This window comes from Camelus bactrianus, chromosome 11, assembly GCF_048773025.1.
Source record: "Camelus bactrianus isolate YW-2024 breed Bactrian camel chromosome 11, ASM4877302v1, whole genome shotgun sequence".
Taxonomy (NCBI): Eukaryota; Metazoa; Chordata; class Mammalia; order Artiodactyla; family Camelidae; genus Camelus; species Camelus bactrianus.
This window is the reverse complement of record NC_133549.1, coordinates 50,885,958-50,903,153: the sequence shown is the minus strand read 5'-3', so window position 1 is coordinate 50,903,153 and position 17,196 is coordinate 50,885,958. Positions and strand designations below refer to the sequence as shown.

The window sequence follows — 17,196 nt, the reverse complement described above, 5'->3', positions numbered from 1 at the left end:
GTCTCACAAATCCATATTGGAATAATCCCACATGACTTTTATCAAACCTACTCTTTATTATATGATTGATGATACTTCTTTAGATATTGTATAGATGAGCCAGTAGGTATTTATTACACTGGAAAATGTATTTAGCTTACATAAATTTTCTGCCTTGTTCTCAGTTGTTGGTCACATTGATAAAGAATGTGATTTTTTTTTTTTTTCATTTTTAAAGATGATTATCTTTTGGTACTGAGAACTTTATGCCTCCCCACCCATATATATGTATGTATGTGTGTGTGTGTGTATATACATATTTTTTTTTTATTTATTCCTCATGCACTTTGTGCAGGCTTATGTTTATATTTCTTGATTGTCTTGGCATGTTTCAAAACTTCAAGACCCACTTCTTACTTCCTCAGGTTAATTACTTTCTTTCTAATGAACTCTTATTTTTGAACTTAGTATACTATAAATGAATTATACATTGTCAGATTGTTTAGATAACAAAGTTTTTAAAGTTCTAGGATCTTAACATTCATGATTTTAAATTCTATCATTAATGTCACTAGGTATAGATACATTTATGAACAGATTTAAAAAATAAAACCCATAATCCTTCTCTTTCCACACTTAATGACCTATTAGTTGAATTGCTGATACAAGCAATGATACATTTTGAGAGGTCGTATTTTACCAGTTATTTTAAAATAGGCATGTGCCAAAGCCAAAATGCTTATTAATGAAAGTGGAGTGTGTTTTGGAGGGAGAGGATTATGCTATAATTTATACTTGATGTCTGTTGCATTTCTTTGCAGACATTTCAGATCTCTTTCCTCCTGTTTCTCATGGTGGTAGCTTTACATAGCTTTAAAAATAAAATATGAGCTAGGTAACATTAATTATTGTTCATATTTTTTATAAATACTGGGACTTGTGTTTATGGCATGTATTATTAACTTTGTTACAGATTATATTCTCTTTCTTCTTATGAAGGTGTAATGATTGGTATTTTGTGGTTTTTATTCCATGATAGAGACTTTAGAATACTGCAGCAAATACCTGTTTTAAAAATTATCTTTTATACAATTCATTTTAGTTCTTAAAATAATTTATATTAGATTTTTAATATCATTTTAATGTTGAAGTTTTTTTTAAACATTTTTTATTGATTTATAATCATTTTACAATGTGTCAAATTGTAGTGTTCAGCACAATTTTTCAGTCATACATGGACATATACACACTCATTATCACATTTTTTTCCTCTGTGATTCCCTGTGCTATACAGTATAATCTTGTTTATCTATTCTACAATTTTGAAATCCCAGTCTATCCCTTCCCACCCTCCGCCCCCCTGGCAACCACAAGTCTGTATTCTATGTCTATGAGTCTATTTCTGTCCTGTATTTACGCTTTGTTTTTTTGTTTGTTTGTTAATGTTGAAGTTTTGATGTTTCTGTATAGTACTAGAAGTCCAATCTTGGGACTTAACTATTTATGAAATAGAATTGACTTATACCAGTAATAGAACCTTATGTTGAAGGTTCAAATTAAGAAAATCTTATATTGATTATATTTGTGACCTAATTTATTTTCTTTGTTTCATTTATTTACTTACTTATTTAATTTACTAATTATTTCTATCCATTGCTTTGTTTTAAGGGGTTACAGATGCAGAATTACTATTTTATATATATTGCTAATATTAATCATCAGAATAGCTTTTGACAGTTTGACAGTTAAACTGTCATTTGCTGTGAAATGATACTAGTATGTATTTGACCACACAGATCCTCAGTTTGTAGTCTGCCAGCTAAAGGTGAAGATATATTCCTCCAATTCAGGACCCACACGACGGGAAGACAAGTTCATGTACTTTGAGTTCCCTCAGCCGTTGCCTGTGTGTGGTGACATCAAAGTTGAATTCTTCCACAAACAGAACAAGATGCTGAAAAAGGTTTGCACTTTACTTTTATTGGGAAAAGTATCCAAAATAGCCATACCTTAAATAGTAACCTCAGATCTTTTGCTTAAACCATTTGGTTAGGCAGAAATCATTCTGTAAGGAGAGATTAAAAGATGTATTTTATTTTATGACTGACATCTAATAAATCATAAATGACCTTCTATCAGATCTGCACATGCTTTGCTTACAATGGCACTGGTGAGCCATAGGAAAAGGCCATGTGGCATTGTCATTTGAGGTGAATTTTCCTTAACTTGGACTATGCAAAGAAATTTTGTAAAAATATTAAAGGTCACATACATACCCCATTCAGTTAGTTATAATCCTCTTAGGAAGAGTGATAAATTAACTGATAAGACGTTAGAATGGAACCATGAATTTGAAAAAAAAAATTGATCTTTATGTATAAATAAAACCTGTTTTGTAGTCTTCTGTAATGACACAAATCACCTTTCCCCCATTTTGGTTTATGTTTCTTGAGACTGGGTCATTTTATATTTAGCTTCCTCAAAGTTACTGAGTATTTTGATTTTTAGCTAGGAATGAAAAAAATGTATTTAAATATGCAAGTTTAGAAAGTTAGTGAGGTTTGCATCTTACTATTGTTTAGAGAATGCAAAAGCACATTTTAAAACAAACTAACTTGGTTTAAAATATTAAGTGTGAACATTTAAGGTCAGCTAAAGGTGCAAAATTTTTAGGTAGTAATGAGCAAAAATATTAGCTTTGTATATTGTTACTGCCTTATTAAACATATCAGATAGCACATTGCTAATCTGTAGACAGTCTCTGTGACAGGATTGATTTTGTTTTCCTGAGTTTTAACTTTTTCTTTTTTGAGAGAAAATAGAAGAAAGCTTCTTCATTTACTTCATTCACAAAAATTTTAATTTATCAGAATTTATCTATTTTGATTTATCAAAAGAAATATAATTTCCTTTATCCAGAATCCAAGTAGCTGGAAAATCACAAAATGTAAAACTGATTTTCTTTCACCAGAAACCTTTTACTGTGTGTTCTGTATAAATAAAAGTTAATTATGTCTCAGTAACTTTGAAAGTTTATTTTTCAATAATCCAAGAAGTGTTAACAAATTTTTAAAATAAAGGTAAGTAGTTTTTTTCTTTATTCACTGTAAGACTTTTGCACATAAGATTTTATATTTTGCTTTAAAATATAGGCACCTGTATCACACTTTTTCCCCCATACTTTTAGGAGTTACACGAATTCTTATCTTCTTCCAGTTTTTGTCACTTATATACCTTACATTAACACATGTAAAATTAAGATTAGGTTAAATATTTATATTTGCATATCTTGAATTACTTTACGTTTCTTTCCATTTTATGTGATTTTCCCTGCCTGTTATAAATGTTTGTTTTGCTCTTATTTAAACAAAAATAGTTTTACTATAAATAGTACATTAACAGAATCCACATTTTTGAAAATTTAAATTTTACTAGCTTATTTTCTTCTGACTCTAAAATGTGCATATAGTTACTAACTTTACAACTTTGTGAAAATAATTGAAATTAATAAAATATTTTTAAAAGACTTATACCATGTATCAAATTAGGTACTGTTAAAAGATACAAAGACATTTAAGATATAAGATACTTAAGGATCTTACCATCTTCCTGGGAAAATGAACTAGAAGATAAATTAGAATAAAAGTTTTAAATGGCAGTTTAAGGCACCAGAATAAGATGTCACAGGGTTGTGCATTGTTAATTGTCAAATGAGCATACAGGCCAAATTCTGCTAAGTAAGAGAAGAGAGAGCATTTTCTGTGTTGATCAAGAAAGGTTTGAAGTGATAAACTTCTGGTGTGGTTTTTGATTTATAAGACCTCGTATTATTTGTAAGAAGTGATTTTTTAAAAATAGACGTTTTATAACAACTAAAAAATTGAACTACTTACTCCCTACCCCCATATTTTATTATTGAAACTTTTCAGACATACATTGCCATGCAAGAAACTGGAGCCAATTAATGTTTGTTTTGCTGGAGATGTAAAAATGTGTCCGCCTTGCTTCATTGGGAAGTTTTACTGACATTTCAAGAGCTTTTTTGTTAAAGTAAATTTTGTAATAGCTTGTTGCAAGATGGAGAAGATTAAGTCCATTTCTGAGTTTTTAAAATATATACATATAAACTCAACTTTTAAAAAGCTAGTATTAGACTAGAAAAGGAGATATTTTACTTAAGGTATTAAAGTAAGTTATTTTAGAATTTGTAGAATTATATTTTTTGGTCTAGAATTTGAATGAAAGAAAAATCATGTGAATTAGATGCAACAGATAACCCACAGATTGCCAAGCATTAGTCTTTGTCTTTACCTTTATTCAAAATATCAAATGACATATGGCATATTTTATTAACTTTTTAGGGCAAATGATGGATGTAGGTAAACATCTTAAAAAATTTTTTTTAAATATGTCTTTTTTTTTTTTTTTTTTTTAAGGACAAAATGTTTCACTTTTGGGTAAATACATTCTTCATACCAGGACCAGAGGAAACCTCAGAAAAAGTAGAAAATGGAAGTCTATGTGATCAAGAAATCGATAGTATTTGCAGTATAGAGCGTGCAGATAATGACAAGGAATATCTAGTACTCACGTTAACAAAAAATGATCTTGACAAAGCAAATAAAGACAAGGCCAACAGATACTTTTCTCCAAATTTTAAGGTCAGTTAAAAACATTTTGAGGAGTTGGTGAGTGTCTGCGTGTTTGTTTTATTCTAGATGTTTTGTTGATGAAAGACTTGCTTGACTAATTTTTAAATTAAGTATATTCAGAAGCAATTTTTATCTAGCAGTAACCTGAAAGTTTCTAATGAAATCCAGGATGCACAGAGAGTCAAAAGGCTGCATTTTCCTTACCCAGTTCTTTGTTACTTGGTGAAATCTGGGGCAGGGGTTGGGGAGAGGAGTAAGTGGAATATGAAGTAGGAATAGGGCAAGAAGGAAGTGGAAAGGCACTCAGCCCCTTGGGAATGATTTGTATAGAATGTTCTCACTGCTTCTACTTTTGTCCCCCTCCAGTTTATTCTCAGCTCTTCAGAGTGATCTTAAAAATGACTTTTATTGTGTCACTCCTGCTTAGACTTTTTTAAAAATCTTGTGGTTTTTTGATATGACCTGCAGGGGCCTGCGTAATTTAGCACAAGACTGACTACCTTCTACCTGCATCAACTCTAGCCACGTTCTCTCCCTGCAATTCATCCAGACTGGTCTCTCTTCCGTTTTTCACAATGCTAAGCTTCTCTGCCTCAGGTCTTTCTGGTTCTTTTCCTTCTCCCTGTGCCCCTGCACCCTCAGCCTTGCCCTGCCTTTCACCGGCCGTCCTCCTCACACTCTAACCTTAGCTTCAGTCCCATGAGCTCCCAAAGGCCTTCTCTAATCACCCTCTCTCCTTCGCATTTAAAAACTGTCTACTTCCTCTTATTACAGAATTATTTGGCTCATTTTACTTGTACTTAGATGTGATATATGTAAGTGTATATTTGTAGTTATAGACAAGAATTTTCCAGGTGAAAATCTGACTTGTAAAACTTTCCCAAATGGTGGTTTGCCGTTTTTTTCCCCTTTTCTCTTTCTTATTCTACTTGATTTTCCCCTCTTCCTTTCACCATACCCTCCTCTTTTCTCTCTTTTAAAATTCTTTCTTCATTCCATTTTTATAACATATAACAAACTTAATCATAGCTTATAAGTATAAGAATATTGCTAGTAATAAGAAAAATAAAGGAGAGGCTACCTGTTTTAAGTGAAAATAGATCCAGAATTAAGTGCCTTTAGATCTTATGTTTAAGTATTTATAAGTGTCCTTTAGAATTCATGTTTCCATTTGCTTTTATTTCTCTAAAAAGAAAATAAGAAGCAACTTTTAATATTAGGAGACATAAATTTGAAAAAATAACTTGAATAAAGACTATAATTCTGTTAAAATAAAGTTTCCTCAATTGTTAGCTTTTAAAATGTGACTTCCTCTAATTTTGTTTTTTATTTTAGTATTACAAGAAGTTTTATATTTGTGATTATAAATAAAAATATTTCATTTATTAGTAAGCAAATATAATACCATATAATGTTAAGTGCTATGAAAAAATAAAGCAGAGATAAAATAGAGAATGCCTTGGTGTGTTTTTTAGCTGAATGGTTAGAAGAGGCCTCTCTAAGCAGGTGACATTATTAATTAGAGGCCTAAATGAAATGAGTGAGCTATACAGATATCTGGGAAAAGAGCAAAGAGCAGGTGCAAAAGTCCTGAGACAGGTGTGAGCTTGGTGTATTTGAGGAGCAGTAGACAAGAAGTCATTTTGACTAAAGCACATCAGTCTGAGTGTGAGGACATTAGAGTGTTTTCCACACAAGAAAGATGTAATCTGAATTTTGTCTTTAAAAGTCTACTCTGTCCACTAGACTGGAGAGGTAAGTAGGGAGAGGTAGCAGGGGTGGAAGCTAGGAGATTAGCTGAAGGTAGAACTAGAAGAATTCACTGATGGAGTGGAATGTTGGATGTAAAAGAAAGAGAAGGATCATGGGGGAGGGACTGTAGATATCATAGAATTAGGAAGGATTTGAGTCAGATCTAATTTAAATCCCACATCCACTACCCACTAGGTAATGTGGCCTTTAGCAAGTTTTCAAACCTTTCTGAGCTGTAGCTTTCTCTCCTTTAAAATGGATATACCTGCCTTGTAGAGATGTTTGGACAATTATTTCAGTTCTGCCTGTAAAGGCCCTTGTTTCACTGTTTAGACCACTGTGTAATGTCAGCTTTCTTCTCCCTCCCTTTCAGTGAGGTTCTTAGGCGAAATGGGATCCTAAACATCACTGTTGATCAGTATTTTATATAGTATTTGTATTTGTTTAGTATTGTTTGTATCAGAAAATACATTGAGTTTCAGACAGGTACTAAGTAAACATTCTTTTGGAATGCAACCTTTTGTGAATTGGATTTTGTGATTGGAACTATGTGGACTAAGGATGAACTTAAAGAACTCGGTACATTTCTTTTGTAGAATTATTCAGTTAATGCTTGTAGCTTATGCTTATTAAAAAATACAGTATATTAACATTCCAGTTTCTCTTCAATATATAACAAGAAAGAAAATGTAGGAAGTCTTAAGAAGAGGGTCATTAAAAAGCAGCTGCCTTTTAAAGATCGTATGTGTCACAGTACTTTAAAATGAATCTGCAAAAATATATATCTTTAAGTAATTTAAGATTAGTCAGATTTATGGATTTTCCACTTAAACTTTCTCTTCTTTCTCTAGGTGAAGCTGTACTTCACAAAAACAGTAGAGGAGCCATCAAATCCTGAGGCTAGCAGTTCAACTTCTGTAACACCAGATGTTAGTGACAATGAACCTGATCATTATAGATATTCTGACACCACTGACTCTGATCCAGAGAATGAACCTTTTGATGAAGATCAGCATACACAAATTACAAAAGTCTGATTTTTTTTTATCAAGAGGGATAAAACACCATGAAAACAAACTTGAATAAACTGAAAATGGACCTTTTTTTTTTTTTAATGGCAATAGAACATTGTGTCAGATTACCAGTTATAGGAACAATTCTCTTTTCCTGACCAATCTTGTTTTACCCTATACATCCACAGGGTTTTGACACTTGTTGTCCAGTTGAAAAAAGGTCTTGTAGCTGTGTTATGTATATACCTTTTTGTGTCAAAAGGACATTTAAAATTCAATTAGGATAAATAAAGATGGCACTTTCCCATTTTATTCCAGTTTTATAAAAAGTGGAGACAGACTGATGTGTATACGTAGGAATTTCTCATTTTGTGTTCTGTCACCAACTGAAGTGGCTAAAGAGCTTTGTGGTACACAGGTTCACATCCTGCCCCTTTGCACTTGTGGCAACAGATAAGTTTGCAGTTGGCTAAGAGGAGTTTCAAAAGGGTTTTGCTACATTCTAATGCATGTATTCGGGTTAGGGGAATAGAGGGAATGCTCAGAAAGGAATATGTTTTATGCTGGACTCTGGACCATATACCATCTCCAGCTATTTACAAGCACCTTTCTTTAGCATGCTACAGTTATTAATCTGGACATTTGAGGAATTGGCCGCTGTCACTGCTTGTTATTTGTGCATTTTATTATTTTTTTTAAAGCATATTGGTGCTAGAAAAGGCAGCTAGAGGGAGTGAATCTGTATTGGGGTACAGGAACGAACCTTCCACAACATCTTAAGAATCCACAAATGAAGGGGTATAAAAATAATGTGGTCATAGATAAGAAACACAGCAACAATGACTTAACCATATAAATGTGGAGGCTATCAACAAAGAATGGGCTTGAAACGTTATAAAAATTGACAATGATTTATTAAATATGTTTTCTCAATTGTAATGACTGCTCCATCTCCTGTGTAATCAAGGCCAGTGCTAAAAGTCAGATGCTATTAGTACCTACATCAGTCAACAACTTACACTTATTTTATTAGTTTTCAATCATATACCTGCTGTGGATGCTTCATGTGCTGCCTGCAAGCTTCTTTTTTCTCATTAAATATAAAATATTTTGTAATGCTGCACAGGAAATTTCAATTTGAGATTCTACAGTAAGCGGTTTTTTTTTCTTTAGAGATTTATGATGCACTTATTCAGTCCAATAGATGTCAGCTGTTCCACCCTTTTGACCTTACACATTCTATTACAATGAGTTTTGCAGTTTTGCACATTTTTTAAATGTCATTAACTGTTAGGGAATTTTACTTGAATACTGAGTACATATAATGTTTATATTTAAAAGGACGTTATTTGTGTTAAAAAGGAAATTAGAGCTGCAGTAAATTTTCAACACTGCACACATAATAAGGCATTTACTTTTCTCAGTAGAAATTGTCCCACATAATGCTTTTATCAATTTGCTATTGAAAGAATGGATTTTTTTTTTTTTTTAATGTGCAGTGTTGAGTCATTTCTTCATAGTGGTAGTTAGGACTAGGGCTTCAATTTCACTTCTTAAATATCATATATTTGATATGCCCAGACTGCATATGATTTTAAGCAGAGTACAACTACTATTGTAAGCTAATGTGAAGATATTATTAAAAAGAATTTTTTTTCCCAGGAATTTGGTATCTTTCAAATTATACCTTGATCTTGAAACATTTGAATATCCAGCCAATTTATTTCTTAATGGTATAAAAATCTCATTTTCAATAACTTATTGGTGCTGAAATTGTTCACTCGCTGTGGTCTGACCTAGTTAATTTACAAATACAGATTGCATAGGACCTACTAGAGCAGCATTTATAGAGTTTGATGGTAAATAGATTAGGCAGAACTTCATCTAAAATATTCTTAGTAAATAATGTTGACATGTTTTCCATACCTCATCAGTTTCATTCAACAAATAAAATTTTAAAATTTTTAACAAAGCTGTTAGGATTTACACATTTATATTTAAACATTGATATATAGAGGATTGACTGCTCATAAGTTAAATTGGTAAAGTTAGAGACACCTATTCTTAAGATCTCATCATTGAAATTTATATGCCACCTTGTCTTTCATAAAAGCTGAAAACTATTGACTAAGATGAAAATCAACTATTCATGTTTAATACTGTTATTTGTTACAGTTTTGGGCACAGTATATTAAAACATAACTTGTATTGTTCCAATATGTAACATGGAGGGCCAGGTCATAAGTAATGACATTATAATGGGCTTTTGCACTGTTATTATTTTTCCTTTGGAATGTGAAGGTCTGAATGAGGGTTTTGATTTTGAATGTTTCAATGTTTTTGAGAAGCCTTGCTTACATTTTATGGTGTAGTCATTGGAAATGGAAAAATGGCATTATATATATTATATATATATAAATATATATTATACATACTACTCTCCTTTATTTCAGTTACCATCCCCATAGAATTTGACAAGAATTGCTATGACTGAAAGGTTTTCAAGTCCTAATTAAACCTTTATTTATGACAGTATTCATAATTAGCCTGAAATGCATTCTGTAGGTAATCTCTTTGAGTTTCTGGAATGTTTTCTTAGACTTTTTGGATGTGCAGCCGCTTACATGTCTGAAGTTACTTGAAGGCATCACTTTTAAGAAAGCTTACAATTGGGCCCTGTACCATCCCAAGTCCTCTGTAGCTCCTCTTGAACATTTTTTGCCATAATTATAAAAGGGTAGTTGAATAAATAGCATCACCATTCTTTGCTGTGGCACAGGTTATAAACTTAAGTGGAGTTTACCGGCAGCATCAAATGTTTCAGCTTTAAAAAATAAAAGTAGGGTACAAGTTACTGTTTAGTTCTAGAAAATTTGTGCAATATGTTCATAACGATGGCTGTGGTTGCCACAAAGTGCCTCGTTTACCTTTAAATACTGTTAATGTGTCATGCATGCAGATGGAAGGGGTGGAAGTGTGCACTAAAGTGGGGCTTTAACTGCAGTGTTTGGCGGAGTTGCCTTCTACCCTGCCAGTTCAAAAGTTCAACCTGTTTTCATATAGAATATATATACTAAAAAAATTCAGTCTGTTAAACAGCCTTACTCTGATTCAGCCTCTTCAGATACTCTTGTGCTGTGCAGCAGTGGCTCTGTGTGTAAATGCTATGCACTGAGGATACACAAAAAAATACGATGTGTACAGGATAATGCCTCATACCAATCAGATGTCCATTTGTTATTGTGTTTGTTAACAACCCTTTATCTCTTAGTGTTATAAACTCCACTTAAAACTGATTAAAGTCTCATTCTTGTCATTGTGTGGGCGTTTTATTAAATGAGAGTATAATTTACATTGCATAAATTCATTGACATTTTAAACAATGGGCAGCCAAGTGTGATAAGTTTTCTGTAAGTTTTTTTTTTTTTTTCCTGCTGTCCTTCAGAGCCTACAATTATAAAAATATGGGCCTTTGTCAGTTTGGGAGTAGACTATCAGTCTACTCGTGTCTTGAGAAAGGCACTTAATTTTTAAGGGCCTTAGTTAACACTCAAATTGTTTCAAGCACATTAAATAATATGCTAATCCTTTAAAAGTTCACAATTCTTGAAAAATTGTGCATATATATTTTTTTTACTAAGATACCTGAAGATAATTCCCCAGGATGGATTTGATATCTCAGACACCAATTTTGTGGCTTTCCCATCTTTTACGATTCTGTAGACCAGTGTATGGGAAGTTTCATCTGCTCATTGTGACTTGTGCCATTAAAAATTGATATTCCAGAATAGTCTAAAGGATTTTGTGTACTTGAACTTAATCTTGTTATACCTAATATTAAAAGCTTAAAGACTAAAAAAAGACTAAAAAAAGCTAAAGACTAAGTGAGGCATATCCTTTCAACAAAGCATAGTAAGGAAATAAGTGAAAGTGTAGCTTGCACAAATGTTTTGAAAATAAAACAGACCATTTATGTAATAGAATTTAATGTTACTTCAAGTTTAATGTTATTTCAATTTTCTCTATGTGACTTTTGAATAGTAAATGTGAATATAATGTAAAGAAGTATGAAAAGTGTGTGTACACACATTTTATTTTTTCTTCTTAGGTATCTTAAGTATGGTTGAAAACTATACTGGAGTCTAAAATTATTCTGATTTATAAGATGATCTTGGTGATGTCTGAAAAATAGGAATTTACTGGCAATTTTGTTTTTATTGCATGTTCTCATACCTTGTAATTTGAGCTGACTTGGTTAAATGAATGCCATCACCATTTCCATTGAGAATTTAAAAATCACCAGTGTTTAACATGCAGGCTTCCAAAGGCTTCCAAAAAATCAAGACCCTTAAATCTAGTTAATTTGCTGCTAATTTGAAACTCTTTTTGTTCCCTTCTTCTTGCCAGATAATTAGCCACACATATAAAACTAAGTATTAAATGGCTTGAGTATAAGTTTTGATTAGCAGTACTGTTGCTAGTGCAGAGAGAAATGTTTGTGAATGGAAACAATAATACTCAATCCAGACTGGTATAAGGACAGTACCTAAAAAGCTAGCAAAAAAGATAATAGAGAAAAATATTTTAAAACTTTGAAAGATGAGGTGTTGGAGACTGATTTTCCTGTAGAATTATGTATCTATAGGGAGCCTAAAGATTAGGCTGCTTATCAGTTTTTAATTTTAGAGCATATCTATTATTTTATGACTATGATCTTTCTATTTTTCATATTATAAGAGATCTTCCTTCTTACAAGTATATCAGAATATATGTAGTCACTCTGACAAATTCATATTTGTTGGTAGCTTTAAAAGTTTATAATGTGAAGTCAGAAAGGACAAAATAATTTCATTGGTGGTAATGCCCTTTGGTTCTTAAGTTAGCTATTTTGAGAATACTTTCTCATAACAGCAACAAAATTATCACGTATAATCCCACCACCTGGAAACATAGCCATTGTTAATACTTTAGTGATTATACAATCGTTTTTTTCTGTATATTCATGTATATATTTTCTTTGAAAAATGAAATTTGTACTGTTTATACTCTCTAAGTCTTTAAGCTTAGTATTTCTATCATGGACTTGTAGAATATTGAATTACTTCAGAAAATGGACAGTGATTGGGTTATTTCTAATGCTGCAGATGCAGATCATGTGCAGTTATTGGGAGCCCTTTCCAATTCAGTGGGTCAATCATGGATGTTTAAATATTACTGGCATCAGAATAATACGTGTCTAAGTAAATAAAACAGTTACATTTATTTAGTATAGCCAAGCTTAACATTGTAGATATTTCTCTTCAAAAACCATTTCAAACATTTGCATCTTAGAATTGTGTTAAATAGTTAAACAGTGTGTGAAACACTATGTTAGTAGTTATGGTCATCACCTTTCTATTTCCCTTATAGATTGGAAAAGAAGAATGAGCTTTTCACTTTTTACAGTTCCCAAACAGTCGCTCAATTTAGAGTGAATTAGTTTAACACCTGCAAAAAGGAAAAAAGGGTCCTGCTGGTTTATCATTTAGTTGTTTCTAAATCTGTGTGCCCATGAGACTTTTATCACGTCAAAAACGGTATTTCATGAGTGGTTCACCTTCAGCTCTGGAACTTAACCTTGTTTAGTATAACGATGGGCTTAGAATATGCAACTTTTTTTGACAGTTGTTTGAGAATTTTGATGGAAAAAAAATTTAGTTGGAGGGCAGTGCATAACATAAACTGATATATTGATACTTTAAGAACACTTTTACGTATATAAGTGAAGTCAACTGCCATCTTTGAGCATTACCACATTTTAAAATAAAGCTGCATATTTTTAAATGAAATGTTTAACAAGGATTTATATTTTTCATTTTTAAATTAAAAGTAATTTATATCTCCTTTGTTGCATGTGGATTGTCATCTGTCCTTAAAATGGTTAGAGATTTTGTTTGTCTTGGAGCAAGGCTTGTAGTCGTGGCTCTAGTGTTTCAGTGAGTCCAATCTGTTTACTGTAGTGAAATTCTTAAAATGTTTAGATGTGGCTTTTTGCAGGTTATCATTTACAGACTTTTATTTATGTATACTTTTAGGATTTTCTGCCTACTCTATACAGTGGTCTAAATGATATCTCACGTTTACAGATGCTTTTTCAATTTCTATTTTGTTTTTCCATTAAATTGCTCAAATGCCCTCATGGGCAATTTATATGTGTGTGTGTGTGCATGTGTGTGTGTGTGTAGTGGGGTGTGGGTAGGTGGGTGGGTAAATTAGGTGTCTTGAGAGTGCCAGACTCCAATTTTAGAGATTAAATAGTTTGATTCAGGCAAACAGTGCTCACTGGAATTTTACAGTTCACTGTAATGAAAATAAGGTTAACCCTGGATGACTTTTGACATATAGTAATGAATCTTGGATATTAATGAATTTATTGGTAGCATCTTGATGTGTGCATTAATGAGTTATTTTCTAAGTTGTGCATTTAACCAAAGTTGGTATATTTGAAATGTTTATATCAAATTCCATTTGGCTACTGATGGACGTAAAAAAGAAATGCTTTCCTATGGAGAGTATTTTTTCTTTAAAAAATTAAAAAGATTAATTATTTTCAATATTTGGTTTTAAACTTTTTATTCAATGAATGTTTATCAAGCCCCTGCTATGTATAACAGATGTTTGGAATACATTAGAGATCAAAACAGACACCCTTTCTTGCCTTTGAGGTGTTTCAATTCTAGAGGAAATAGACTTTATTAAAATAATTATAATATGTGATACTGTAATGATTGCCAAACATTCCATATGCTCCTCTAAATTTCTACCCCCTTAAGGTTAGATGGGACCATTGTAACTAGTTTATTCCAACAAAATAGCAGTGAAAGTTATGTGACACTTCAGAGGAAAGGCACTGAAAATAAAATCCCTTGTACAATCTTTTAGTTTCTCTTTGAACAGTGACCAAGAACATGACATGTTCTAGATGGCGCAGCTCTGTCCACCCAGGGGCTTGAGTGACCATATGGAGCAGAACTTCCTCATATTCTTCCTTCCCCCACATTGAGTGTATTAGAAATTAGCATGAGCAAGAAACATTCATTTACACTGAGATTTGGGGGCAATTTGTTACCATAGCATAATTATCTGACTAATGCTTTGGAAGGATCAGGGAAAGCTTTCTTGAGCAAGGAAGAGGGAGCTAAGAATGAAGCAGAATGAAAAGTGGCATCTCTAAACAACATGGTGCAGTAAAGAAACTAAATTGCAGATCACTCAGTAGTTACTGAGCCCCTGATTTATGTCAGGCACTGTTCTAGATGCTTGGGATACAAATGGATGAACAGCACATTCCTGTCTTCATGGATCTTACATTTTAGCAAGGGGTAATAGATGATGAACAATAAACATACCACAGATAAGGTCATAAGTGCTATGGGGGGAAAATGGAACACGGTAAGGAAGACCAGGTATGCAGAGTAAAGAGACTGCAGTGTCGAATAGGTTAAGTCTAGAATAGGCCTCACTGGGAATGTAAGAATTGATGAACAGACCCTTGAAACAGTAGTTAGAATTTTTTCATCCTTTCAATTAGCAAGATGAAATCCTCCATAAAGGATGATTATCCTCTATAAAGTTTCTCACCTTTTACAACTCTTATTAATTCCTGAGTTTTTAAGATGATTATTGGTGTGTCTATGGAGAATATTTTTAAGAATACCATCCCAAATAGTCATAATGCTCCAAGTTACTTTGTTTTCTAAATTGGTTTGGCAAAATCTGTGTAAACAATCTGTTTCTTTTTATTCTCAGAGTTGAGCTCATTTTAAAATTTTTCTTAAACTCTTAATATGTGTGTTTTGGAAATACTTGATACCACTTTTCAGTAGAAGTTAAAGTTCTGTTATGGCTTTAAACATTTCTGGAAAGCTGAAAGGAAATGTCACTTATGATTTATTGATGGGAAACAAGTTGTAAATTTTGAGTTACTTGAGAAACAAAAGGTGAAATTTATGGCCTAGTGCTGTATATTAAGTTATAAGCAAAAACCTCTGGAAACATATAAATATCTAAATAGTGAAAGAAATATTTTTTCACAAAAAGGGAACCCCCACCTCTCCTCCTACCCCATTTCAAGATCCAAGTAGTTTAACTTTGTGATCAAGGGAAAAATTTGATACAGTAGAAATTTGCAACTATTTATCAGGACATTTTTAACTGGTATTTGCTAGTTACCAGCTTCTTCCTCCCATCAGAGCAGGTATGTGTAGTTGCACATGAAATTTTGAAAGAAAACATTAACTATTAGCCTTTTTTCTTTTAATGCTTCATTTTAAAATAGGATTTTAAGTGTTTTTAAAGACACTTCCTTGGCAATTTTGCATTTTGTTTTTATTCTACATCTAAAGCTTTTTGGGGGGGATGCATTTTACTTTGCTTTAGAAAGAATTTAAGGTAGCTGAATGGGTTTCCCCAAAGTGAGATTAACTGTCACGTAAATTAAAAAATATATTGCATATATCCTTCGGTCTTGGCCTAAGGGTTAAACTTCACTTAGTGGGAACATCTCCTGAGCCTACTTCATTGGAATGTGGAAGTCCATGTATTCCAATAGTGTTGTGAATTGCTACTTCAAACATTGATAAATAAGCCTCCTAATTTTCAAGGAAAGAAGCCATGTTTTTACTGTAGTATTTACTCTTCTTGGAATACCTGAGACCTGGGGTAAATGTAGTTGCATTTTTCTATTTAACATATTCACAGGTAAATGTGACCTTTAGATATTGTGAAACTCACCAAAAATATAATCTGTAAAAATATTCTCTAAGCATCTATGTTTATGCTTCCCTTTTCCGTTATAACCATGTTTTTGAAATTAGAGATTTCCTAGTTTTCTAATCCTTATTATCTATAAGGAAGAGAAATGTATTTAAATTTCACAAGTGGATGTGAAAATCAGCAACTTCTTAGTTTTATTTGATACTTCCATGAAGATATCTTTGGCAGGAAAGCCCAGCACTTTACATGGTTATCCTCAACAAGGAAACTATACGTGTTCTTTAAGTAATTGATTAGCTAATACTGCGTTTACTGTATACAGCCATTACAATTCACACGCTTAACGCATGGGTTTGTTATGATTATTGGTACCGTATATTAAATGAATGTTCAAAAGGGAAAATAAGTTTTAGTCTTTGGTAAAAGAGTACGTATAAGGTAAAATTTCCCTTTGCCAGACTCAGCAGACATCATTTAATGTATTCAGCTGTTCTTGGAGAAGACCAAAGCCATTGTTTCTATAAAAGATCCAATGGTGTTAAAACAAAAATATCACTCTGAACATGATTTACTGGAGTAAATTCTTGGCGAGGAGGTACTTGAAAGCCTGAAGCAACTCGAGTATTTCTCAAGGAAGTTAAACACAGTTCTACCTCAGAAAACCTGAAGACATATATTTAAAATTAATGGAAATTCTGTGATAAGTCAGCTACCTAGAGACCAAAATAAAAGAGCACAGAGAGAGAGAGGAAGCTGAAGAAAGAGAAGAAGGGAAGCAGGAAGAAAAGAAGCAAGGGGGAGCGCAAACTAATTCTTAGCACTGGAGGGCTGGTAGAGGGACAGGAAAATAAGAAGCATCATTCTCTTGAGCCTGAAGTATGTGCCAGACGCTGTGGGAGGTGTTTCACATGCTTTCCCCACTCTTCAAGGTAGGTAATCTTATTTCATTCTATGCACAAAAACTGAAGGTCAGAGTATTTAAATTTCCTAAGTCTGACAACTGTTAAGTGGAACTGGGTTTGAACATGGCAGTCTGCTACCTGTTA

At 32.6% G+C, this 17,196-nt stretch overlaps 1 protein-coding gene across 1 annotated transcript in view; it reads left to right on the top strand.

Annotated features, from left to right (window-relative positions):
• Window positions 1-13,278, top strand: part of PTEN (phosphatase and tensin homolog) — a gene marked incomplete at its 5' end in the record, with an annotated part of 91,129 nt that extends 77,851 nt beyond the window's left edge. Inside the window, 3 exons of the mRNA XM_010971256.2 lie at window positions 1,776-1,942; window positions 4,416-4,640; window positions 7,235-13,278. Of these exons, the coding sequence (XP_010969558.2) occupies window positions 1,776-1,942; window positions 4,416-4,640; window positions 7,235-7,420 (578 nt within the window). The remainder of the gene's footprint in view (window positions 1-1,775; window positions 1,943-4,415; window positions 4,641-7,234) is intronic.
• Between the last annotated feature and the right edge of the window lie 3,918 nt (window positions 13,279-17,196).